Consider the following 27,145-nt stretch of genomic DNA (forward strand, 5'->3'; position numbering starts at 1 on the left):
CATATAGTATTATAAATGACACATCAAATGTGATATCATACTGGCAATGCCAGCTACCCAAGTTAGTGTGGAAAGATGTTTTTCAACAATTAAATTTATATTATTTCCTTATAGATGTAATTTGAGTGAGGCGAATTTTGAAAATATATTAATTGTGCGGCTTAATAAAAAAATTTTAAATAATTGTTCATATTAAAATTATTTATTGATATATTTATTTGTTATATTTATAAATTAAATATTATTTTATAATGTGCAATTAATAAAAAAGAAGGTTTTTATTTTAATTATGAAATAAAAAAAGAATTTCCTTATACATAATCCTAAAGAAGGTTTGAATACAAAAGTGTTCAAATCGGGTTTTAGAGGTTCGAACCGAACCAATATTTTTATTTTTTGCGAACCGAACCTGAACCTTGAACCGTTATTTTTATCCGAACCTGAACCGAACCGATATTCGTTTCGGTTTGGATCCCTGCCAAATACTTAAAATAAACCAAAATAGGTTGTCCTCGATCAAATATTTTTTAGACTATACTAAAAAGCAATTGAGTATCCAAATTAAGCCGACATAGGACATTTCCCAAAGGTTTTTTATATGCTCACAAAGGTAATTTTAGAGAAAAAATTTATGGGCACCCAAAATAGGGTGGAGAAATGCATATCATCAGCATAAATCTTAAATGATTATAACATAATAACTACTTAAAAGACGAGATATTGTGATTTTATAAATTGACGCGATCTGCCATTAATATGAATAGTCAATAAAGGGTATCCTTAAACATTTTTTTATTATTAAATTATTAATGATAAAGTTTAATAATGTGGAACTTGAGGGGAGGAGGGGATTATGATACAAAATCATCTTGAAATTAAATGGGGTAAGAAAGGGGATAAAGGGTAAAAGAAGATCCTGGTGGGGAAGAATTATTACTAGCAGGTAACTGTGATAGGTATACAGAAAGTGTTATGCAAATAATTTATTATATATTTTATTTTATTTAATTTTTATAATTTTATTATATTCCTTCGTGCTATCTTAAATTCGGTTGTCTTCCTATTAATTTTTTATTTTCGATTCCATATAACTTCTCCCAAAAGAAATATAGATAAATATGTAAGTGGGGAATTATTAGAACAGATAAAAGGCTTAGCCATATTAGAAGGTGTCATTCAAATACGGAAATAGGAAAGATTAGAAATGTCCACAAAAATAATAAAGTTTATACTATCGTTTTAAATAACACTCATCCATTCTTAAAATATATTATATATAAGATGTTTTACCAAAATAGTTTTAAAAATGGCAACAATTATTTGATAGGGAAGATAAGAAAGCTTAAGCTTATTCTATGAATATTTTTATGAGAATGGCCAAATACCCCCCAAATGAGCCATAGAGTCAGTTAAAAATTAGAAGAATTGCAGCTAATGTAGGGACTAAAAAATACCCAACCTCATCTCTCAAAAAAAGAATTTTAATTTTAAAATTATAAATATAATTTGGGCACAGTTGGTACCAAGATTTTGGCCCAACTTAGACAGTTACCCAATTTTTCGAACTTTTTACTTTGTAATTAATAGATAGTATTTAACAGAAAAAAAATTGATTGGGACTGAAAAATTTGATTAAATTAGGGAGTTTCCCGAATTATCAAGAGATAAAATTAGACATGTTTTACTGTATTTAACCAGAATTGCTAAAGTAGGGCACTACAAGTTATCTTGTTATTTTTTTGGTAGCCATAGCTAATAGCGCACTATTTTTGGCATTGAGTTACATGTTATTTTTTTAAAAAAATATATAAATGAAGTGGAAGTTACATAAGAAGAAAATGGAATTTATGAAAACTTTAATAAGTTTCTAAAAAGTATTTTAAAAATGTATGAAAAATCAAAATCGGGATATAAATTTCATGTTTAAATTGTAAAAAAGTACTTTATATAAATTCTATTTAATAAACTTTTAAAAATATTTATAAAATGTATGATTCATTTCATATACACAAATAAAATTCATTATAAAAAAAGATATATTAGTAATTATTTTGAAGGAGCTGTATCTAATAGGGCGCCACTTGGGTTTGATAGGTTAAAATAGCGGTAGAGCTCCCTTTTTGACAAATAGCGGTAGCGCACTTTTTTTAAAAATAACGTTTAACAACACTGTAGTTAACTAGCATGCCGATTTATTTATATCTATTACGTATAGCTAAAGTAATCTTGCATTCACAGTTAGTGAATTTGCAGCAAAGTATACAAAAATAAATGTAAAATTATTATATTTATAACGTATCTTGGATACTTCGTCGTAAATTCGTGCTAACTGATGCATGGCAACGCTTGAAGGAAAATTAACCAAACTCCTTAGCCCATGCCTAATTAGTTTTAGACGAATTTTAGTGTAAGTCATTTTTAAGTCAGCTAAAATTAGCCGATTACGCAAAATTAAATTCTTGGTACGGAATGCGAACAGTGGGGTTGCAACTTTTTTTGAGGTTTTTCCGGAATATTTTTCGGGGCTACCATGATTAACAAATTAATATATTTAAATGATTTTTTAATTATATTAAACCCAATTTACTAATAAATAAAACTTTATTGCAACAAGTTTGAAATTAAATAAACTGATTGCACTTGACTATTATATTTCCATCAAATCAAGATTTTGAGATGTCTTAGTTTAAATTCCTTAATCTCAGCTGTTTAGTGTTGTTAAAAAGCCAGATTTTAAACGGCCCATTAAGATTATAGCTAAAATAATATTATGTTAGCCTCGAGATTTGGTAGAGGTCTAAGCCTTTCTACCACCTATGTGCAAAATATCCAGTTTTATATAATACTATTTTGCCTAAAAATCTTAATCAGGCCGTTTTTTTAAATCCTTTTTTAATACTAAGGTTGTGATATTAAAGTACTAAGGTGTTTTTATTAATTAAATTTGAAACGCTATCTTCCATAGTTGTTGGTCATCACCATCACATGAGAATTAAAAGATAACCTGTGATAAAATTATAAAAATATGATTTTACTTATGTAATCAATTCAAGCCTTTTTAGATCATTTTAATTTATCGATATCTTTATGTACATTTGAAAATAAAGTATTAAATCTTATTCATTGGAAAATTTGTTTATTATACTGTTCTTTGATAATTTTATTTTAATATTAATAGTCTGTTGATGAAGTTTTTGTATACTAAAAAACTATCATATTTCGGGATAAAAAGATAAAGGTTATATTTAGTATAGTATACAGCGTCTACATGACAGGATTTTCACTGGATGCAAACCCCCTTCGAAAACCTTTACCTACCCCCCTAAAAAATCACGCCACCTTCGGCGGCGATATTTCCCCATTATTATTTTCACCTTTTTAATTATAATGATACTCTTTTCAGAGAATTTATAAAGGATAACTTAAATTAATCTATCTCTACTACCAACTATCGATATTTTGTTAATATAAAGGATTTATTTTTTAGATAATAAATTCAATTAAATCCTCCATTATTTACAATGAATTCATTATTATAACTTTATGAGCTTGCTGAAATATCTAAACGCAGAAAGTTTTATTTGGAAAACAATGTGTATGATTGTTTGCAATATATAGATTTGGTCGATGAATTGTATTATAATAGTTCTATAATAAAAATTTTTACAGCAATAAATTTTGTAATATTTTATCTCAAAATTCAATAGATAACCCCCCAAAAAATTTATCCTACTCCCATTAAAGCTGCCTACCCCCTCCAAAAAATATGATGCAAACTGTTCCTAGCTCATGTAGACGCTGGATTTATATATTCATTCATTACTGAATTTTTACTAAAAAATATTAATTTTTTAAAGGCTTAGAAACCATATGACGGGGTAAATTGGTTTTTCAAAATTCAACAATTCTCATTGTAAAACACTTTCGAAATATAAATCTACTAGTTTTTCTTAAAAATATTTTCTTAAATCTTTTCCTTTACAATAATAAAAAATGACAATAGAAAATAATATAAATGCCATTCTAACATGTAACGATTTATTTCTATCTATCGTTAGCTATCAAATTTAACCATCTGATTTTGGCAAGATCCCCCAAAATAAGCATATTTTGGAATGATATTGTATGGAAGATTGAGTTTTATTATTATTCGAACTCGAAGCATGTACATTTTTTTAATTATAACAATATTTTTTTTAATTTTAGAATTAATTATCTCAAATTACACATCAAAATTTTCATTTGATCAAGCTCTCACTTGTTCACCTTTAAATGCTAGGTATTCAAATTATAAATGCTTTCATAGCATTTTACCACGATATCCTTCATTAATTCTTTATGATACGACATTTAAAAAGAATAATAATTCAAAAAATGAATTAATATCTCTGAAGCCTAGAGAACCTGAAATTCCCAATGAAAATGATAAAAATTTACCCTTATGGCAACGTTTCAAAATCATGATGAAAAAATACTGGTATGTTTTAATACCAGTACATGCAATAACTACTGCTTTTTGGTTAACTTCATTTTGGTATGCAGCCAAATGGTCAGTCATTCAAATGGTTATAAATTAATTATTTTTAATAGTGGGCTTGATATTATTCCCTTACTAGAAAAGTTATCTATTCCAGAAAAATATATTGACCCTATAAAGAAAAGTGGTGCCACAAATATTGCTATAGCTTTTGCATTATGTAAAATAATTAGTCCTATAAGGTATCTGGTTACTCTTGGAGGTAAAATTGCTTAAATTAATTATTTTTATTATTAATTATAGTATCAACATTTTCAATAAATTATTTGAGAAAATTTGGTTATATAAAACCTATACCTTCTAGCCAGCAAATTAAAAGGATTGTGAGAAATTTAAGAGAAGAAAGAATTAAAAAAAGAAAAAATATAAAAAAAAATTGATTGATATATTATTTAAATAAAATAAAAGTTATTATATAATATAATAGGAAATAATCACAATAGAATATATTTTAGTTTATATTTAATTATATAAATTTTAAAAAAAATTAAGCAATCCAAAATTTATATTATGATTATTAACTATAATATTTAAATGACTATAACATGGAAAATGTGCAGCAAATTATATCTTTTTTTAATTATACCTGGAAATGAATGATTTTAAACTGTTGTGTACTGACTCCACAAATTCTCAAGAGTTATTGCCAGGGCTGTGTTGAAATTTTTTTTAGTATCCCTTTTTAAAAAATAGGGGCACGGCATACCCCTTTTTAAAAACTTTTAAACAAATTTTTATAGTATTTTAGCATAATATCAATATTTTTTATTATAAAATATTTTATAAACAAAACTTGTAATATATTAATAGAATTATACATTTCTAATTCCAAAAACTAATCCTCCCTATTTTAATTGGAGCTTAAAAACAGATGATCCAACAATTGAAATAGAAAACTCTTGTATCCAAATCAATTCATTACCATCTTAATGAATATGCAAAATGGGTTAATGGGTGCTAATTCCAATAAAATATATTAAATTATACAGTGTTATTTATTTAATGACCTTATCTGTGGAATATTTAGAAAAAGAGAACTAGCCACCAGACACTCACATTCATTATGGGGGAGTGTAAATTAAATTACTTTCTTTCAGACTAAATCTCAATGTGGTTCTTGTAATAAATGGTTTCAGGGAATATATTGATGATAATAATGCAATTATTAAATGCCTTTATGAATTGAAAGAGATACAAAATTGTATTAACACAATTTTACGTAGTACTGCCAAATGAACACTTCGTTTACCTTATGAATATCATTATTAACCAATGCATATACATCAAGCCCATGAAAAAATGTAAAAGACCATGTTACGCCATGATGAAAATAATTTAAATATAAAACAAAACATAGGTAACTCTTTTGCAAGCAGACTAAATTTTTAATTTCTCTAATATTAAAGAGTTATTTATAAAATATAACACGTTACCATTCTTTCCAATGCACCCATTAAACCATTATCCAGAGTAGTTAAAATCTCTTTGATAAAAGCTTTGAAAATATTTTATTGTTAAAATCAAATAATATTGTGTTTTAATCAAAGTGTCTAACCTTTTGATATATCAATTCAGTTATGGTTCCAAAAAAAATTATAATTTTCTACAGGTTTCAATTTGGTTAAGGTTCAAGAACCTTCAATTAAGATTTATAAAGGTTCAGTAATGATTATTTTTTATAAAGAGAAGAAAGTTGAGATCTGCAAAGCCCGACCCAACAATCAAAATGAATATTACATTTTTTTATATTTAAAATTCGGGTCGGGCCAGGCGGACAAATAATTTTTATTTTGAATCAAACTTTTTGAGACCAATTAAAAAATTTCGATCGGACCGGGCAGGACAAATTTTTTAGACTAAATCAGGTTTGAAGATTAGACCCGATGCAAATAACTAGTAAAAAGTGTCCAAATTTAGCTTTAATAAAGAATTTAAATCTTATTTTATGATAAATAGAAAGAACGTAACAGTTTTAAATCAACAAAATTTTATTGTCAATTTTTATTGTGTATAAAATTATCATTACGATGATTCGAATATCTAATATATCTTTGTCTAATTTTATCTTTTGTGATATAATATTTCAAGCCCGGAAATTCTCTCGACCGATACTTATGTAGCTGGGAGAGAGATGGCTAATGGATAAAGTTCGAGCTGCTCTAATTTTCTTACTTCCCAATATGCATTTGAAGGAGGTCACAATGTTACCTATTAATCTCTCATTTTGTTCATGTTTTTACTTGTCATTTGCAATTAGCTGTGGTTTGAATAATTATTTTGGTTTAAAATAGTAGAAGGAAATGATCTATTAGAGATTTGCAAATCACGGGTCTATTTTAAAAAAAATCATCGGGCCTAATATTTTTTATAAAATTTCTGGTCGGGCTTAAATTCTTAAATATGATATTATTACATTCTGTCAAATAAATTGATATATTTTAAATTCTTGTAAGAAACAAAGCGTTAATATTTTTTATTAAATCCGGGCCTGATCGGACGGACAAATAAAAAAAATTCGTACGGAATCGAGTCGGACTGGGCAAATTTTCTTATAAAAAATTTGGGTCTGGCTTGAAAAATTAGACTCAATGCTGATCACTATTGTCTATATAGCATATTTATAATGCGCTTCAATTAAATGCCAGGTTCTTATAAAAGTTTCCCAGCCGTTATTTCCGATATATAATAATATTTGATATCCAGACTCTAGATATAACATATATAGGCATTATCTCCCTTGATTTATCATAGTAAATTGACAATTATTTTATTTTAAACATAATTTTGAGAGGAATAGAAAACCTAATTAATTGTTCCGACAGTTGGCGCTTTGTATATAATATATATATAGCGGTTTTTAAAGCTATTACATTTTTGTTGTATCCCATTTCATTTAAATAAATACCGGGATCAGTAATTTGTAGGGATAAATCATTACAAAATTCTTTTAATTCAAGTAGTATTTCTAGTATCGAAAGTGGTATTCAAAGTTTTCAGCAGTGGTTTTTTAAATTTAAGTTTAGTGAGAATAACCATTTGTTTTATTTCTTTTTCTTCTGCAGAGATCTGGTTATATTTATAAGATTCGATTCTTGAGATTTTCAATACAATCATTTATTAATAATAGAAAAAGGTCCACACTGGACATCGATTGCTTGACTTGGGAAGGGCCCATTTTAAATAGGTGGAATATCGGATATAGTATCTGAAAACGAATTTGATAAACTTAAATTTTCATCAAATAATATTTTCATCCCAAATTCATATGTTACTCTTCATTATTAACACTTACAATTCAACATTTTGGTTTAATGGATTTACTAATTTTAGCATTAAAAATACTTATGTTGGGCAAAATGGTTTATAAAATTTAATGGAAAATCATGAGTACGCAATGGCGCAAAAAAAGAACTTTTTTAGGTAGGAACTTATGAAAGGCATAGTTGACAAAAAACTAGAATCAATATCATCTACAATCACAAGCAGTCGTTAAATTAGAAGCAACAAAACTGTCATAAATCGCTTGCAATAAGTGGTTGATAGCAATAAATGGTCAAAATGTTAATGGTATACTAGATATCGATGGATAAAGAAACAGTAGAATCGGTATCCATATGCATATTTGTAAAAAAAAACAATGGTTATTGGTGCACATGGTAAAAACACGAAGGAATTGTTAATGGTATAGTTATCATGGGAAGAAATAAATGGCAGAAAGATTGTTAATGGTAAGGCTGAAAGAAGCAAAAGACAATGAATATCTGTAACATGGAATACAACTTATAAACTATCGTTGGATATACGAAAATAATCATTTTAATTATTAATTTTGTATATAATTGATAATATTTTAGTTTATAAATTAATTATATAATAAAATCAATCTATTACCAGCTTCATCCAGTTAACCATTAATTTTCAAGATTAAATTTTTTTTTTTTATTTGACTCATTTTCTTAACCCTAGTATTTGGGAATCTTTAATGGTTTTTGGTGATTTTAATTTACCAGAGCACCCAAAATTTTTAAAAAATCGGATAATTTTTTGAATTATCTAATTTATTGAATACTCTAACAGAAAGCCCGTCAAGAATGACTGAAGAATCAGAATTTTCTACTTTATTAAATGATGAAAAAATCAAAAAATTTCCTATGTTATGAGGTAAGAAGAAATTTACTCTTGATCAGATAAATCAGAAATTTTTTATAAAATATGTTAATGAAATCTATATTTAGTACCTTCGACATGAATAAATAATTGAAACATATTTATAAATAGAAAATAAGATATACAAAACCCTCATCTATCAAGATTAAAATTTTAGGTCATGAATTAAATATGAATTATAAAAATTTAGTCGAAAGTTTTATATATTGTGCAAATAGACAATTTTTTCAGATAATGAAAATCGATATATTGAAAACAGTATATTTATAGGTTTCAATTATTTGTTCAAGTTGAAGGTACTACTAAATATAGACTTCATTAACCTTTTATCTGATCAAAATAATGGTAAATTTGTTACTCACACCTCATAAGATAGGAAATTTTGGATTTTTCCAAATTAATTAGAGAAAATTCTATTTTATCTGTCATTTTTGACGGGCTTCTACAAGTATTATAAAAATAATAAATTAAATTCGGGTTTACCTTCCATCATAAAAGTAAATTTATTATATAAAATAGGAAATTTCTGATTCTTCTCGAATAAAGGAGAAAATTGTCATTCACACGCCATTCTTAACGGGCTTTCTGCTCGTTTAAATATTATTTTAAATCTAAAATAATATAATAAAACGACTTTATGAAAGAATAATAGATATTTTTATCGAATACTTGTTTCATTTAAAACCCTATTATCTGAGCACAAGAGATCCCAAAGGTGCGAGATGGATTTTAATGGAGCAAAAAGACGAATAAAAAAATATATATATAGACGTTTATTCTTTAAGACTAGACGGTTATGTTTCAATACTCATATTTGTAAATTAAAAAGAAAACAATAAAATTTATATTAAAAATTTTACCAAGTAGGCATCGGATATTTTCTAAAACTGAGAAAGATACAGGATTTTTAAGCATTAAGTAGGAATTTATTAAAGTCCAAATCGAATAGTCTCATGAATTTCTTTTCTGAAGTAAAATATATAGTACCTTTATAAAAGAATATTTTTTAAGATTTTCTATATTCTTGTTTCTTTTCCCAATCCAATTTTTTAAAATCTATAAATTTATGGATAATTTATAAATTTTATGAGCATTATTTGGAATTAGTAATCGCCATTCATTGAAGGTTTATTTCTATTAAATTTTTTATAATTTATATAGGAAAATTTTTGCTGTTAAATTTAATAAGTCCTGATAAACGATATTATAACTATACATTCTATCATGATCCAAGAGCACGTTTAAAAAAAAATGCAGAGTAACATTTGCTCAAAAATAAAAAAATCTTCAAAGATTATATCTGAAAATTTTTTAAAATAAAGATTTTTTGAAAATGCTCAAACAGGATTTATGATCAAATTTTACCTATAATCCCAAATCATTTTTGTTTAAAGTCTTATTTAAAATAAATTTATTGTAATTTTTCCAAATCATTTATAAAAAATTTCTCATAAGTTAATCTTTTATGTATCAATTTAGTATTTTTAAACTGAAAAAAGTTTAGTTCAGTAGCACGATTTGTGATCAAATTTACCTATAAATCCAGTTTGTAAAAATTATTTCATTAACTAAATCATATGAAATATAATATAAGTATACATATGATAACTCTGAAAAAAGTGTAGTTGTTAATTTTTATATAAAATATTTTATAAGCAAATCTTTTTTGATTTCTATGTATAAAAAATTTATAATAGTAAAGAAGAATACAATTTGAAAATAAATAAAAACCTCCTTGCATCGATATAAGAAAAATTTGTTTTAAAGCAGAAATTTACTGGATAAAAATTACTCATTTAATAAGAACCCATGAGGACATTATGTGTTAAGCAGCTATGACAAACGTTAATCGTATTTACATATGAGTCAATTCCATTTTTTCATAAAATGTAACTGACAACTTTTATTATTTAAGATCTTAAAAATGATCAACAAGTAAAATAATTCAAAAAAATCTTAATATACATTTTTTTAAAATAAGTATTTTAGTTCTTCGTAGGGATGTAAATTTCCCAGGAAACTATAATTGAGGGAAGTTTCCTTTAAAAAATTATTTAACATGTCAATATTGATTTTTTCATGTTTTACTAAAAATATAGACTGTTAATATAATATTTAAGCAAGATATAATTTCAATTATTTTTTTCATTTGAAGTAAAGACGATTTCAGATTTCTAAAATCTAGGAATTTGTCTCGCAACATATAAATCTATCCAGAAAATAACATCTAATCCTCTTTTTTTCTTTAAAATTAAATCTTGAATATTTTGGACCAAATATATCAAATGTATGTCACAGCAACAAAAATTATTGCCGTGTTTTTTAATATATTGTTTGATCTTAATTTCTTTCCATAAGAGATCTTACTGATGCTTGAGGAACGTCAGATAAATTTTGTCCACCTTCATTACCTCTATTTGGTAGAAATGACTATAAAATTGTATAGCTGTGCAAGATCATTTAAAAAACTTAATTTTCAAGAAGATTAATATTGATTATTCAATATTTTGATTTCTTATCAGACTATTAATTATCAAACAAAACTATACTTTCTAACGATTTGGGCCAGGGAACTTTACCTATTTTTATCTTTAAATAGTTGTTTTTCTTAAAATGTGTAAAAGAATGTTAAATTTTACATATTTTATAATACTTTGGGCTTTTGCTATTAAAATTTAAATTGGCAACATTTATTTGCGGGAATGACTAAAATACGCGCCCTGGGAAACTGTGCGCCCTCTATCAAAGATGCTTATTAATTTAAATTATATTAATATAGAATCGTATTTAGCTTTATAAGATGATTTAGAAAATGTTTTTTTTTTAATTTAAAAAGGATGGTAACAATAAAATTTTTAAAAAATAATTTTTTTAAATGACAAAAATAAGCGCCCTCAATAAATATGCACTATTTATTTAAAAAGAAAATAATATTATATTTTAAATAGTTTTTATAATTTAGTGGGCTTTTGAAAAAACACTTCTTTTTTTTTTACTAAACTATGCGCCCTCGATAAATATACATTATTTAAAAAAAAATTAATACATCATTTTCTGAATCTCCTTGATTAGTTAAACATGATTCTGCATTCATTTTTTAAAAACAATGTATATTTACCGAGAGCGCGTTTTTTTTCGGTAATTACATTTTTTTAAAAAGAATCAAACCATTTTCTGAATCTCTTTGAAAAGCTAAACATTATTCTCCATTCATTTTTTAAAAATAATGTATATTTACGGAGGGCGCGTATTTTGGTCAAAAAATATTTTTCGATAATTAAAAATTAAAAAAATAAATAAATAAATACAACCATTGTCTGAATTTCTTTGAAAAACTAAACATGATTCTATATTCATTTTTAGTATATTTATCGAGGGCGCGTAGGAGCGTAGTCAAAAAAATCTTTCGATAATTAAATTTTTTTTAAAAAAAAGAAATATTACCATTTCCTGAATCTCCTTGAAAAGCTAAACATGATTCTGCATTCATTTTTTAAAAGTAATGTATATTTACCGAGGGCGCGTAGTAGCGCGTATTTTAGTCAAAAAAAGAAAAAATGTGTTTTTTCAAAAACCCACTAAGTTATAAAAAATTTATAAACTTAATATTAATATTTTTTAAATCCTTTTAATGTCAATATGGTTATGCTTTTATTTACCGATGGTGGACAGGAGCGTGTAGTTTAGTCAAAAAATTGTGTTTTTTCAAAGCCCACTTTATAAAATAATTTGAAATATAATATAAACATTTTCTGAATCCTTTTAATGAGCTATATATGATTCTGCGTTCATTTTTTTATAAATAGTGCAGGGCGCCAAAAATTATACTATATTACCATTTTATTTTAAAATTAAAAAAAACATTTTCTAAACATCTTATAAAGCTAAATACGATTCTATATTAATATAATTTAAATTAAGTTTGATAGAGGGCGCGTAGGAACGCGTAGTTTCTGAGGGCGCGTATCTTAGTAATATCCTTTATTTGCTAGGTCCTTATCCATGAGATGCAGACCCAATGCATTTGATAATTGGATATTTATTTCTCACAAGTGTCGAGGCTTTCTTCATTACTAGCATTATCTTTTATTATGAGTTTAATTTTTGTGTTTCCCATTTCTTTAGTTACTTTAATAAATTCACTAGATATATATATTCTCCTGTATGCATATTGGTCCCTGTTTCAACTAATTTATAGAAAATGGTACTTGGGATTGCTATAATGAAATTTATAATATACATATCCACCCTTATATTTGTCCATCCATCATTAATATGGGTCAAATTTTTATCTTATCTTTCGGTTACTATATTTATTAGGGGTGTACCGATCAGTGGCCCCTACAACGGGGGGGGGGGGTCCGAAGCAACTTCTTCAGTAAATTTGAGTGGGGGTACTTTTTTTATTGTTTTGCTACATCCATCCATAACCAATTGATTTCTGGTTTATGTATGTAATAATAAGACCCCCCCCCCCCCCCACTTATTTATTAATTTAATATGTATTGACGGAAATTTTAGAGCGATGTTTAGTAAATTAGGTTGTTATCCGAGATTTCTTGTCATAAATTATTTTTCCAATTTCAAAATATGCCTAAAAATATTAACCAAAAATAATAAAATGTGTTAGAAAAAAATATAATATCTGACTCTTTTAATGATCATGAAATTTACTAGTGATATTATTGTGCATGAACACAGACACATATGATAGCCGATTATGGAAAGCTTTCACACAACAAAAATTCCATATTACAATTTATAATACCCCCGAAAGAATGTGTGGATAATAACCGTTCTATCATAAGAATATTAATAAGATGTCTAGGTTATTTTATATCTCGTAACCAAGCCTTCTGGGGAACAGGCTCAAGAAGGCAATATGACGGGCCTTATTAAACTCATTGCAGATTCTGAACCTGTACTGGGAGAAAAACAATAAGGGATTAAAAACGAAATCATATGCAAATCTATTAACATATAATAACATAAATATTCTCATTAAACCATGAAAAATATGGTTATAAAAAAAATAATGAGATTGAATTTAACAGGTGCTTTTCAATCATAGTTGATGGCACATATGATGTTTCGAAATCAGAAGCAATAGCTTTGACTAAGATATGTTGAAAATAGTGAGACGCCGAAGCCTGTTGAAAGACTGATTGACATATATTGTACGGGAAATAACACAGGTCTCGATATTAAGCATAATATAATGTCCAAACTTGGCTCGATGAATTTACCCCTTGAATTCCTAGTTGGGCAAAGTTACGATGGCGCCTCAAACATGAGTGGAAGAATCAATGGTGTGCAGGCCTTGATTAGAGCAGAGGCGCCAAAGGCAGCTTTTATTTGGTGTTATTGTCATTGATTAAATTTAATCATTGTTCAATTATGCCAATCAATTAAAGAACTTCAAATGTTCTAGGAATACTAGATAAGATTTATATCTATTTTAATGGTGTAAAAAGATATGAGGTACTCAAAAAATTTCAGTATAATGATCTGAAAAAATCGCAACGATTTCTACGCATCAAGAATACCACTCGGTAATAGTACCTTATTTATTTATATTTAACCGTTTTTTTATTTAGAAACTGGCTATCGTCATATAAAGCTATTGTAAATTTTTTTCTACTTTATGATGCCTTGAGGGCAGCTTTAACAAATTTAAAGGATTCTGAAGATCCTGCCACTTCCACTATGGATAGTGCTATAGTCTTTAGAATAGAAAAATTTGATTTTATCTTATCACTTAGTGTTTTGGATAAAATATTGTTGATAACAAGTTTGGCTTGTACAAAATTGCAAACCATTTCGAAGGATATAGGGTTTGCAATAAATCAAATTCAATTGGCAAAAGATTGCTTGATTAATTTGAGAAGTATAATATAAATTATTGTATTAATTATTTTTTAATCTAATAGATAATAACACTAAATTTTTGGATGATTTTTCAAAGGCACAAGATTTTATGAAGAAGAGAAATCTACCTTTTGATTTTAAAAGTTCTAAACTTCAAACATTACAATCCAAAAAGGAGAGGAGGTATATATACTTTCATCATTAAATATAGAAATTTTTTTTAGCTTTAAAATAGGTGTGTTTTATGCTGCACTCTATTTAATTATTATGCAGTTTAACGAAAGATTTAATGATGATTCGATGAAATTTTTACATCAAACATCATTTTTTACGCCAAATAATGTGGCAGAAAAATCAATTATTAAAGAAGATATCGAGGATATCTGTGAATTTGACAATTTAAATTCAAGTCAAATTTTCGAAGTAATGTTGAAGTTTAGAAATATTTATAAGATGGCCAAAATAGGGAATGTAATTATTACTCATAACCTAGAGGTTCAAGAATCTAAAGATTTGTCAGATTCTGATAATTGTAAATTTATTTAATTAAAATATTTTTACCAATACATTATTTAGCTTCTTCTGATGATGATGATAAATCAGGGACTTACGATTCAGATTGGAAAAACTATTCATTTATTTTACATTGTCGTCTAATTTTATATTTTTCTGTTTTCCCTAATTTAAGAATTTTATATAAATATTTATTAACCATTCCTACAACCTCATGTACTGCAGAAAGAGTCATGAGTAAAATTAAATTAATTAAAACAAGACTTCGTAGTACCATGAAAGATTCATTTCTCAATAATTTAACCATATTATCAATGGAAAAAAATTTATTTAAACAATTAAATATTGATGAAATTATAAATTCTCTTGCTTTCTCTTTCCCTAATTTATCTAAATTACTAATTTAAAAATAATATTTATAAAGTATATATTTTTTACATTTTATTTATATATATTAAAAATTGATGCAAAAAAATTATCTTTGAAAATTTATGGGTGTCATAAAATAATTATCATTTTTTCGAGGGGGGTGAGTACTTTTCAGGGGGTAATCTGCTTCATTCGCTCAGAAAGTGAAGGGGCCACTGGTACCGATACCACTTTTTGGAGGCAGATTCGATATTAAATTGACATCAGCCGATTAACGATCCGATATCTATCTAATTTTGTATTCTGTAAAAATACCAATGATTTTAATTTTGAAAATACTTTTTATTAGTATAACATCTATAATTTAACTATACCATAACATGTCATCTAAATATATTATAATGATCAGTTATAGTTTATATTCAATTCAATTGCAATTCTAAAAGTATATAAAATATTTTTATTGAAAAATCACAAACGCCATTTTGTATATGATCGGAAAATTTTATATTTGCCAATAAACGATATTTTAAAATGGGTGAAATATCGGCCCGATCTGATATAAAATATCGGTACATCCATAATATTTATAATCCTTTCATATTCATTGTTTAGCAAATTATTACTGAGTAATTTGGATTAAATAATTTCTTCCAACTACAAACATAAAAATGGCTGTTGTAAAATTATCAATATATTTCATTAAATCATTTTTTCAGAAATTTAATTATTAGTAGTTTTAAAATCTGAAGAGGAAGTTGGCCTACCCTATCCTATATCTCTTTAACCTTTAATCTTACTACTTGTCCTTATTTCAATTAATCTTATAATATATATTTCAGTCAATAAAAAAAATTCCTTTTATTATATAAAAATGAACTTACATACAAAAACAAAACATAATTATGATAAAACATAATTATGATATATGGACCAAAAAAAATATTTTTCTAAAATATGATAGAAATCTTGATTATTTAATCAAAAAAACATAAAATATAAATTGGAGAAATTTCCTCTATGTTATATCCATAGTTATTAGCAATTAATTTTATGGTTTATCAAGGTTATTGAAATATCATTAAAAAAAATTATTCCATTTCTAAGTTTTCAAAAGATATGTAATTTATTTATTTTATTTTGCATTTAATATTTTTTAAAGCTAAATGAATTTTTCTAAAACTTGTATTAAATTATCAATATAATACAAAATCTGAATTGGAATAATTAAAATTAGCATATTTTCCTCATGATTAATTAAAAAATTATAAATTGCTGAAGAAGTAAACCCATTTGTATTATTTATAATTTAAATATAGGAATTGATGCTGAAATATATAAACATTCAAATCTTCTGAATACTAAATTTTATTGTCCAAATTATAAATCAACATTTAAAATTTAACTACTATAATTTTTTATTTTCTCTTTTTGCTCTTTTTTTAATTCTTTCTTCTCTTAAACTTCTCACCATCTTTTTAATTTGTTGGCTAGATGGAACATGTTTTATGTAACCAAGTTTTCTCAAATAATTTATTGAAAATGTTGTTACTATAATAAATTATTAAAATTAGATATTAAAAATATTTTACCTCCAAGAGTTACACCATATCTTATAGGGGTAATTATTTTATATAAAGCATAGGCTACAGCAAAATTACTTGCACCACTTTTTTTTATAGGGTCAATATATTTTTCTGGAATAGACAACTTTTCTAATAAAGGAACAATATCAAGTCCACTATTAAAAACAAGTTATATATATAATGATCTAAAATAATTGACCATTTAGATGCATACCAAAATGAACATAACCAAAAGGCAGTCGTTACAGCATGTACTGGTATCAAGACATACCAGTATTTTTTCATCATGATTTTGAAACGTTGCCATGCTGAAAGACTTTTGTCATTTTCATCAGGTTCAGTCTTTTGTTTAGGTATTAATTCATTTTTTTGTTGATTATCAGTTTTATTATGTATAGTTGATGTTGATGAGAAATATCTTGGCAAAAAGTTACCTTTATAATTTGAATCTAGGGTATTAAATGATGGGTAAACTAAAGCTTCTTTGTAATATAAAAATTTCGATACATAATTTGAGATATATGATTCTAAAGATAATCTTTTTTATCATATTAATTTTTCAAAAGGCATACTTCTCGCGAAGCTAAACACCAATCTTCTATATAATATCATCACCAATGATCATCACATTTTCAAATATTCGGCTCAAAATTAACTAGATTTGTAGAATTTAAAGTGATGAGCAGTATAATTTGAAACCATAAACATCAGTTTATTTTGTGTTTATACTTAATGATGCAAAATCTGAATACGGTAATTTGTTATAAGCAAGGCTACTTAATTCAATTATATTCATGACTTATTTAATTCTTTGTTGCAGGTGATTTTAAAATTATTTTATCTTATATTGTGCATTTTTGCATACTTTTTAAAAGATAGCGGCAATTTTAAAATTATCTAATTTGGATAGAACATGATTCTATAAATAAATAGTTCCATCTCCTTTTATTTTTTAAATCTGTGTTACAAGTTGTTATCCTTGAAAAAAAATGAGCATTATTATATGAAGGATGGGCTTTCATATACACAGGTCATTTTTAGCAAGTCTGTAACCATTAACCAACGTGCAACATGAGATAAGATATATGAGAACAGAATCACTTTTTAATGTTTATTTATTCTATTTGCTATCATTTACTTTCAGATCAATAATTTCGTCGATAACAATGTAAATACATTTTCCATAATTATTCTATACATAATGTGAAATTATATTTTATATTGCAAATATATTAATACTCCATAAGCGTAGACAGGATTTTGTTAGGGGGGGGGGGGTATTATTATGTGGGTTTCACAACTAATTTTATTGAAGGTCTTTAGGTACAATTATTGCAAGTCTTGTTAGATTTTATATAAATAATTTTAGTGTATTACTATATTTTTTGTTTTAAATTATAGAGGTTATTTTAGAAATTATTAATTTTTACTGATTTTTCTCTAAAATTTTTGTTTATAGTTGATATGTTAATTCATTAGTGATAATTTTAGGGGGGGGGGGGGGGTTATACTCATTTTGCCTCAATTGTTTTAAAGGAGGGTAGACATCTAAGAGGGATAAAGTAAATTTATTCGAAAAATAAGGTAAATATATTGCTGTAAAAATTAATTAAAACTTTTATTATGAATCTATTATTATTGTATTCGCAGTTCATTTTAACAATCCCCCGTTGTTTCTTTTGTCTACATTCAGGCATTTAATAACGTTATGACTAAATGCGTTGCTAAAATGCCTTGCTAAAAAGCAATTAATCATAGTTAATCATAATTTGATTATATAATATCTTTTAAAAAATTGATATTAAATATCAAATAATTTAAAATTCTATTTTTGCTTAATATTTTTGGAAAAAAAATATATTTACTAGCTTATTACTGTTCTAGGCATATGTTTATTTTTTTATTATTATTAAAATATTATTGATTTTTTTAATGTATAAAATATATTATTGATTTTTTTAATGTATAAAATATATTATTGATTTTTTTTTATTGGTTTTAAAAAGAAAATAAAAGTTTGAATTTTGGAAAATAAAAGAGTATCACAAAAGTGGTGCCTCTAATTTAAAAGATACCTGTATAAAAAAAAATTAATTCGGAACAACAATGACTACTATTACGAAACAGGCCAAAGATTTATAAAAAGGAAAAAGGAAATTCGTAAAAATAAGGTAAAAGTTTATATTTTTGTTGAAATTTTATGTATTATTGTGTATTAGGGATTTTCGTAATAATTTCGATATTGTATATTTTATCATTTAAGTCAGTTAAAAAATTTTTGATAAAGTTATTGATAAGTTTATTATAGAATTAAAGAATTTGAAATTTGAAAATTAAGAGTTTAACTTAAAAATAATTTTAAGGAAATGCTAAATCGCAAAAATATTAAGACCAACAATTATTTTGAGGTCAAAAATGTTGAGCCGTTAAAAATGTATTTTGGAATATTAGTGGTTTTTATATTATGGGTTATAATATATTTTTGGTATAAGAAAAGAAATGGAAATAAAGATATAAATCGAGTAAGAATGTTAGAGCAAGTGGAAAGGGAGAAAAATAAAAAAATTGAAGAATTTAAGAGGAATATTGAAAATTTATTTAATGAAATATATATGGTGAAAAATGAAAATGAAAAAAAGGAAATATTAAAAACAGATATCGTCAGAGATTCTGAAAAAAAGGTATGTGAAATTGATATTAATAAAACAGATTTCGTTAGAGAGTCTGAAAAAAGAGAAAATAGAAAAATTGGAGAAAATGAAAAAAAAAAGGAAAATGAAATTGGAAAAATGGAACATAAAAAAAAGGAGATTAATATTGAAGAAATAAGAAAAGAAATGAGGGAATAATGGGAAAATGAAAGGAAAGAGATAGAGAAAAAAGAAATGGAAGAAAGGAGGAAAAGGGAAAAAATGGAGTTGATTGAAAGGGAAAAAGAGATGTTGAGAACAGAAATGACAGAAATGAAAATTAAAATAGAAGAATTGGAAAAGAAAAGTGAAGGAAAAGGAGTGTATGGGAATGATGAAAGGGAAAATAAAAAGTGTTATAATTGTGGGAAGTTTGGACATATAAGTAGAGGATGTAATGAAAGGAGAAATCCAAATGTGTTAACTATAATTTGTAAAAGGTGTGGAAATAAAGGGCATAAAACTGAGGAATGTTATGTTCCTACGTATAAATTGGTGAATGAAATTCAAAAAGCTTGTGGAAATTGTGGAAATTTTGGTCATGGTCATGATAAGTGTTTTAAGAATCAACAAGAAGATTCTAAAGCATTTCCGGCGGTAGAATATATAAAAAAAGGGGAAAAAAATATCTATGAAAAAAGGAAAGTCGAAGATGTAACATGTTTCAAGTGTCGTAACATTGGACATTATGCGAGAGATTGTCCGGTCACATGACTATATGGTGGACAGGAATCAATATGTGGGGTTATTACATCGGAAAACCCAGTAGACAAGGGAAAAATTTTATTATTAGGGAATGTACTAAATATTGAAAATAATTTGGGAATTGAAGAAAAGAAAAATAGTAATGAATTAGTGATGAAAAATAAGGGGAATGAGTGGCCCAGGGCGAATATACAAATTTGTGTTATGCCAGTTTCTATGAAAAAAGATGTTAATTATGATGAATGTCCGCGCGTGAAAATTAATGTGGGAAATAAGGAAATTATAATGTTGTTAGATACGGGAGCAACTATATCGGTAATGGGGTATAGGGAATTTTCGAATTTATGGCCGAATGAGCGATTAATAAATGATAAAATGATAATTAAGCAGTTAAATGGAACTGTTATTTCGGTTTTGGGAAAAGTGAATTTGCCGGTGTTAATGAATGGGGAAGTGCAGTTCTTGGATTTGTGGATAATAAAAGAAGAGGTGGGTGCGATTTTGGGATGGAATTGGATATCGAAATTTGGATTAGAAAGTAAATTTTTGAATATTTCAAGGGAAAAAGAATGATAAAAATATTGAAGTATTGAAAACATCTGTAAAGGAGGTGAATATGAAAAATCGGGAAAATGAATGTTTAGAAAATGAAATAGTGGGAATTGAAATTTTAGAAAATGTTAAAGTGGAAAATATGGAAAATGATAATCAGGAAATTTGTGATAATGAAATAAATGGAATTTCGGAAATTGAAATATTAAAAATTGATGAAATTAAAAATTTGAGAAGTAATTTTGAGGAAATTCAGAGAAATGAAATAATTATAAATAAAAAAATGATTCAGGAGGAGCCTGAGTGTATGAATAATAAACAAGTTGTAATATATGATTCTGAGGAAAATATTGATCTGAATGTTGATGATATTTTTGTGGATGTAGAAGTGGATAATATTTTGAAAACAAGTGATGAAAATTTTAGTTTTGAGGTAGACAAAAAGTTGATTCCAAGAAAAATGGGATTGGAGGATAGTTATATGAATGGTGATGAAATTTACAAAGAATTGAATTGGGAAAGGGAAAAATTGCTTGTAGCACAAAATTTTCCGGTGAAATTGGTGAGAAAAAAAATAGAAAATGAAAAAAACGAGGATTTAGTGTTGTTAAAGAAGGTCATGATTAATTTAAAAGAAAAATATAAAGAAATTTTTGATGAAAAATTGGGACGTTTAGTAGATTATGAAGTAGATATACGTTTGAAAGAAGGATATATTCCACAATATTGTGCTGTTAGGAGGGTACCTTTTGAGTGGAGAGCAGAAATGGAAAAAGAATTGGATAATTGGTTAAGAGATGGAATAATTTGTCCCATTGGATATAGCGAATGAGCGACTCCATTAGTTCCGGTGAGGAAAGCTAATGGCAAGTTAAGGATTTGTGCGGATTTTAGAGTAACTTTAAATCCATGGGTTGTGGAAGTAAAGTATCCGTTACCGAGAATTGAAGAGATTTTAGCGAATTTAAAGGGGGCGAAGTATTTTTCAAAAATAGATTTTTCATGTGCGTATTTGCAATTACCTATGAAAGAATCTACGAGGAAATTGTTGACCATAACGACGTTTAAAGGATTGTTTACGTTTTGTAGATTGCCATTTGGATTAAGTGTTTCGGCACCAATTTTTCAAAGGACAATGGCCGCGGTTTTCCAAGGGTTAGAAGGTGTTTTTTATTATATGGATGATGTATTAATTACGGGAATAACGGTAGAACAACATAATAGAAGGTTGGAAGAGGTTTTTGAACGAATAAAAATTAAAGGATTGCGTGCGAGTAGTGAAAAAAGTGTTATGGGAGTTACCGAAGTGGTATATTTGGGACATAAGATAAATGGAATAGAGGTAAAACCATTGGATAAAAATTTGATAAGTATTGCAAATAGAAAGCCGATGAATAAGGCAGAGATTCAATCATTTATGGGAATGGTAAATTATTACCATAGTTTTATTGAAGATTTTGCAAGGGTAGCAGCTCCCTTATATGAGTTATTACGGAAAAATGTATCTTTTGAGTGGAAAGATGAACAAGAATTATCGTTTGAATGGTTAAAATTACAAATTAGCAAGGAGCCTATTTTAGTGTGTTTTAACAGTGAATTGGAGGTTATTTTGGCGGTAGATGCATCGAATAAAGGTGTTGGAGGAGCTTTATTGCATTTGATAGAGGGTATAGAGAGACCGGTAATATTTTTTTCGAGGGTGTTCAGAGACGTAGAAACAAGATATTCGGTGATAGAACAAGAGGCTTTGGCAGTTATTTTTGGATTGACAAAATGCAGGGAATATTTGATAGGGAGGAAATTTGTAGTGTACACAGATCATAAACCCTTAATACATCTTTTCAAAAAAGATAATAAGGAGTTAATGATGTCGCCTCGGTTGCAAAGGTGGTTACTGCTGGTAGGAAGTTTTGATTTGGAGTTGAAGTATAGGCAGGGAAAAGAGAATCATTTGCCGGACATTATGTCTAGATTAGAAATCATTGATGAGAAACAAGAGGGGAAAATTGATGAAGAAAATGGAGAGGAAGCTCTTATCAGGATATTAACTAAAGTGTTAAAGGGTAGTCCCACCAAATGGGAGGATATTCAGAGATATACTATGAAGGATAAAGAATTGAATTTGGTAAAATTGTGGATTACTGGGAAAAAACCATGGAGTGATCAGGGAAAGAAATTTAAAAATGTGGAAGCGGAATTAACTATAGTAGATAAATGTATTATGAGAGGAAATAGAGCGGTTATTCCTCGTAATTTAAGAGGAAAATTTTTAGATGTTTTACATGCGGGTCATCAAGGAATTACGAAAATGAAACAATGGGGACGGGAATACATATGGTGGCCCGGGATGAATGAAGAAATTGATAAATTAGGGGAAAATTGTGAGGTTTGTAATGCCTGTGCCAATATGCCCCCTAGAGATAAAAATAGTAGTTGGCCGAGAACTAAAGAACCTTGGGAAAGAATTCATTTGGACTTTTTCGAGTGGGAAGGGAAAAAATTTGTTTTAATGGTTGATTCGTTTTCGAAGTGGATAGAATTCGTGGAGGTACATGGATTAACCACGGGAATTGTAATAAAATTTTGTAAAAAAATATTTTCGAGATTTGGAATACCGAAAGTTATGGTATCGGATGGAGGTCCAGCATTTGTTAGTATGGGATTTAAAAATTTTTGTATCAATTTAAATGTAAATCATATAGTTACACCACCGTACCATCCTAGTTCGAATGGACAGGCGGAAAGGATGGTGGCGATTGTTAAAAGTTGGTTAATGAAAACTAAAGATAACCGAAGTGAAATATGGGTATTGCAGTTGTATTATAATAATGCTAAAGGCAAAGATGGTAAATCGCCTGCGGAAAAATTGTTAGGTCGAAAAATAAATATGTTTTTGGATATGTTGAAACCTGGAGAAATTGTGGAGGTACAGGAGAAGGAAAAACAGGTGAAGTATATAGTGAATCAATTGGTTTGGGTTAGAATGTATGGAAAAGGGAAAAAATGGGAAAAAGGAGTGGTGAAAGAGAATTTGGGGAATAAATTATGTTCAGTAGTAATGGAAAATAAAAGTGTAGAAATGAGACATGGTGATCAATTAAAAAAAAGGGGGAAATAAGTGGAATAGAATAAAAAATATATATATAGAATTTAGAAATATAGAATAGAATAAAAGGTTATATTTAATTTAAATATTTTAAACCATTTTAATTATTAAATTAATTGGGACAGGAATATCTGAGTCGATTTCGATTATTAAAATATTTGTTTGGGTCATTTCGAGTTATGATTATTAAAATATTTGTTCGGGTCATTTCGAATTGTGATTATTAAAATATTTGTTCGGTTCGAGTTATGATTATTAAAATATTTGTTTAAGGATCATAAAAAAAACTGAGATATAGTTTGGTATATATGTATATATATAATTGAATAGTTAGAAGTATGTAAAGGTAAAAGTAAGAATTGTCTTAGTATATGAGATAATATAACTGAATATGTTGATAATTCGTTTGGTTTAACAAAAATGTATATTGCAAGTCATTTTTTTGGTTTTATTAAATATTTGTTATTAAGTGAAGTGAAGCATATCGTGGTTAATAGTTTTTTTTTCTTGTGTTAAAAAAAACAGTTGAGAGATAAAAGGAAAAGTTGAAAAGGGAAATTATTTTATAGTAATGTAGATTGTGTTAACTTTTTAAATTGATAGAATGTTAAGATAAGAAATCAATTTATTTGGTGAAGAATCAATAAAGAAAAAAATAAATTAAACAACTTATGGATTATTATTGAAAAAATGAAATTTATGCAGCAAGAGGTTGATTTAATGAAGTTTGGAAAATATATGTTTTGAAATAAATAATGAGGGTGGTGAGTGGATTAAAAAATGTTATTTGTTTATCAAATTAATTGTTTATTGTGAAAATAATAATTAAATATAAGTTGGAATAAAAAGAAAAGTTAATAAGGGAGTTTGTTAGTAAAATTGAAAAATGGTAAAGTACATTTTTAAAAAAAAAGAAGAAGTTCGTGAGTCGATTAAAAAGGTATGTTTGTGAAAAATTGAAATGGTAAAATATATTAATTATTTTAAATTAATAATAAAAATAAATGAAAATTGAAGGATAGATTATTTTGTTTCAAGGAAAAATATAATCGTTGATTATGACTGAGGAAAATTCTATTTACAATGATTTCGAGAATATTACACCAATGATTCAGAATAAGCGATAATAAGACCAACTATCAAACTATCCACAATGACGCGATAATCAACTTTCAAGTTCGGATGCAGCCAATCATTTAACTACCAACTTAGTGATCGATAATACGATAACTTTAGATGATGCAAAGCAAATGATCCATTATGCTATGATGTACTAGCGAAATTGCTAAAGACCGATAACTCGACGATGAAAAAATGATGAACAATACGACCGATCAATTAATGGTGTCAACAACAATATGAAAATTGACATATTACAAAGAATAATAGTTTTTTTTTAAAAAAATTTTGAATTCGTGTCCTGAGAATGCCTCTTAAAAATAAGGGAGGTGTTCTAGGCATATGTTTATTTTTTTATTATTATTAAAATATTATTGATTTTTTTAATGTATAAAATATATTATTGATTTTTTTAATGTATAAAATATATTATTGATTTTTTTTTATTGGTTTTAAAAAGAAAATAAAAGTTTGAATTTTGGAAAATAAAAGAGTATCACAAAAATTACAACTTAAATTTTATTTTTCAATTACAAAATTTAACAAATTTATATCCATAAGAGGGCGTTAAATGCATAAATATGAAAATATATTCTTAGGAAACCAGAATAAATATTGGATAGCGCTTTTTTTGGGTGTAAATACATGTGAAAAACCTAATTTCACATTTAATTAATGAGTAGGTTTAGAATCGAAAAATAGTAGAAAGTTTGTAAGGAACATATTGCTGGCGTTATTGATCAAAATCTCTTCATTATTGGTTTATACGTGCATATTTAAGTGTTAAACATTATCCTAAAAAATATTTTGAAAATATTATGATTTGACCGAATGCCAAGCTCAAAACCGACCACTTACTAAATATTCGAAATATATTTCCCAGATGGGGTTTAAAAAATAAAAAGAAGTAAAATTCTTGGTCAGAAACATATTCTTTTCTTTTCGCATTAAAAAATGTATTTCCCAGATGGGTGGAATTCAAAAAAAAAAATAGAAATAGAACTCTGGGTCAGACATCAAATTCTTTTCTTTTCGTTTTTTCCATTGCCTCTCCTTTATTTATTTAATGTATTTTTTATTTAGAAAATTATTTAATATTTTTAATATAGTTTTTATTAGTTTAAAAAAGTAAAAATTTTTCTGGTTTTTTTTACCATTAATTAACAATATATTTTTTTTTTATTTGTAGGGTATATTATTTTTATTTTATTTTTTTATGTTATGACTTATATTTCCTTACTTTAGTAAAGGTGATGGACCATAACTTTGAAGCAATATTTATCCATTGATTGCTGGCACATCGAACTTAAAATGAGATTTATAGATGTAAAATTCCCGGGAAAATTGGTTCAGGGGAAATTTTACCGGGAAAATTGGAGAAATTTTACCGGGAAAATTAGGGGAAATAACCACAAAATATACTTTAAACCTTTCAATTTTTTTTATGGAATAACTTTATTAAATTTGGGGAACTAAGGGAAAATAATATAATTAAACCAGGGTTGGCAAGTCGGTCAATTGACCAGTCAAATTCAGTCAATTGACCGGTCAATTGACCGAAGGAGTATTTGACCTGTCAAATACGGTCAAATACTCTAAAAAATTTAAAGGAAAAATAAATTAAAAATATGTTTAAAAAAGGGAAAAAAGATGTAAATACATGTGATCACAATGTTTGCTTATTTTTCGGGTCCACAATATCAAGAGGAGAACTCACTAGTAGTGTAATTAATGAAGTATGTGATATAATTCAAGAATTAGCTATTTTACAAGGTAGTGATGACCAAAATATTTTAAGTGATATAATTAATTTCAGAAGCAAAAACAGCATGTTTAATATAGCAAAATATGTGGAAAGTAGTAATTTCCAGAAACAATCAATTCCGACCTCAAGTTAATAGATTAAACTTTGTCTACCCTGCCCATTAAGAGA

General features: G+C 26.6%; 1 protein-coding gene and 1 long non-coding RNA gene across 4 annotated transcripts; one reads left to right on the top strand and one right to left on the bottom strand.

Annotated features, from left to right (window-relative positions):
- The first annotated feature begins 4,085 nt into the window (after nt 1-4,085).
- On the top strand, nt 4,086-25,687 carry LOC135925160 (uncharacterized). 2 transcript variants are annotated; one of them, XR_010571555.1, is made up of 5 exons: nt 4,086-4,165; nt 4,207-4,279; nt 17,607-17,793; nt 19,047-19,211; nt 25,111-25,687. It is a non-coding gene; the product is annotated as an uncharacterized LOC135925160 (long non-coding RNA). The 2 variants fall into 2 exon arrangements; XR_010571556.1 differs by having other exon boundaries at nt 4,101-4,161.
- On the bottom strand, nt 16,707-17,713 carry LOC135925159 (protein FAM210A-like). 2 transcript variants are annotated; one of them, XM_065460366.1, is made up of 5 exons: nt 17,613-17,713; nt 17,240-17,567; nt 17,047-17,195; nt 16,861-17,005; nt 16,712-16,815 (listed from the first exon to the last, which is right to left on the bottom strand). In XM_065460366.1, exons 1-4 carry the CDS (start codon nt 17,650-17,652, stop codon nt 16,863-16,865), a joined length of 660 nt encoding a protein of 219 aa, XP_065316438.1. In that variant the 5' UTR covers nt 17,653-17,713; the 3' UTR covers nt 16,712-16,815; nt 16,861-16,862. The 2 variants fall into 2 exon arrangements, with proteins under 2 accessions (XP_065316439.1, XP_065316438.1); XM_065460367.1 differs by having other exon boundaries at nt 16,707-17,005; nt 17,255-17,567.
- Nucleotides 25,688-27,145: the final 1,458 nt, after the last annotated feature.

The sequence above is a fragment of the Gordionus sp. m RMFG-2023 genome, chromosome 2, assembly GCF_954871325.1.
Source record: "Gordionus sp. m RMFG-2023 chromosome 2, tfGorSpeb1-WG-v2, whole genome shotgun sequence".
Classification (NCBI taxonomy): Eukaryota; Metazoa; Nematomorpha; class Gordioida; order Chordodea; family Parachordodidae; genus Gordionus; species Gordionus sp. m RMFG-2023.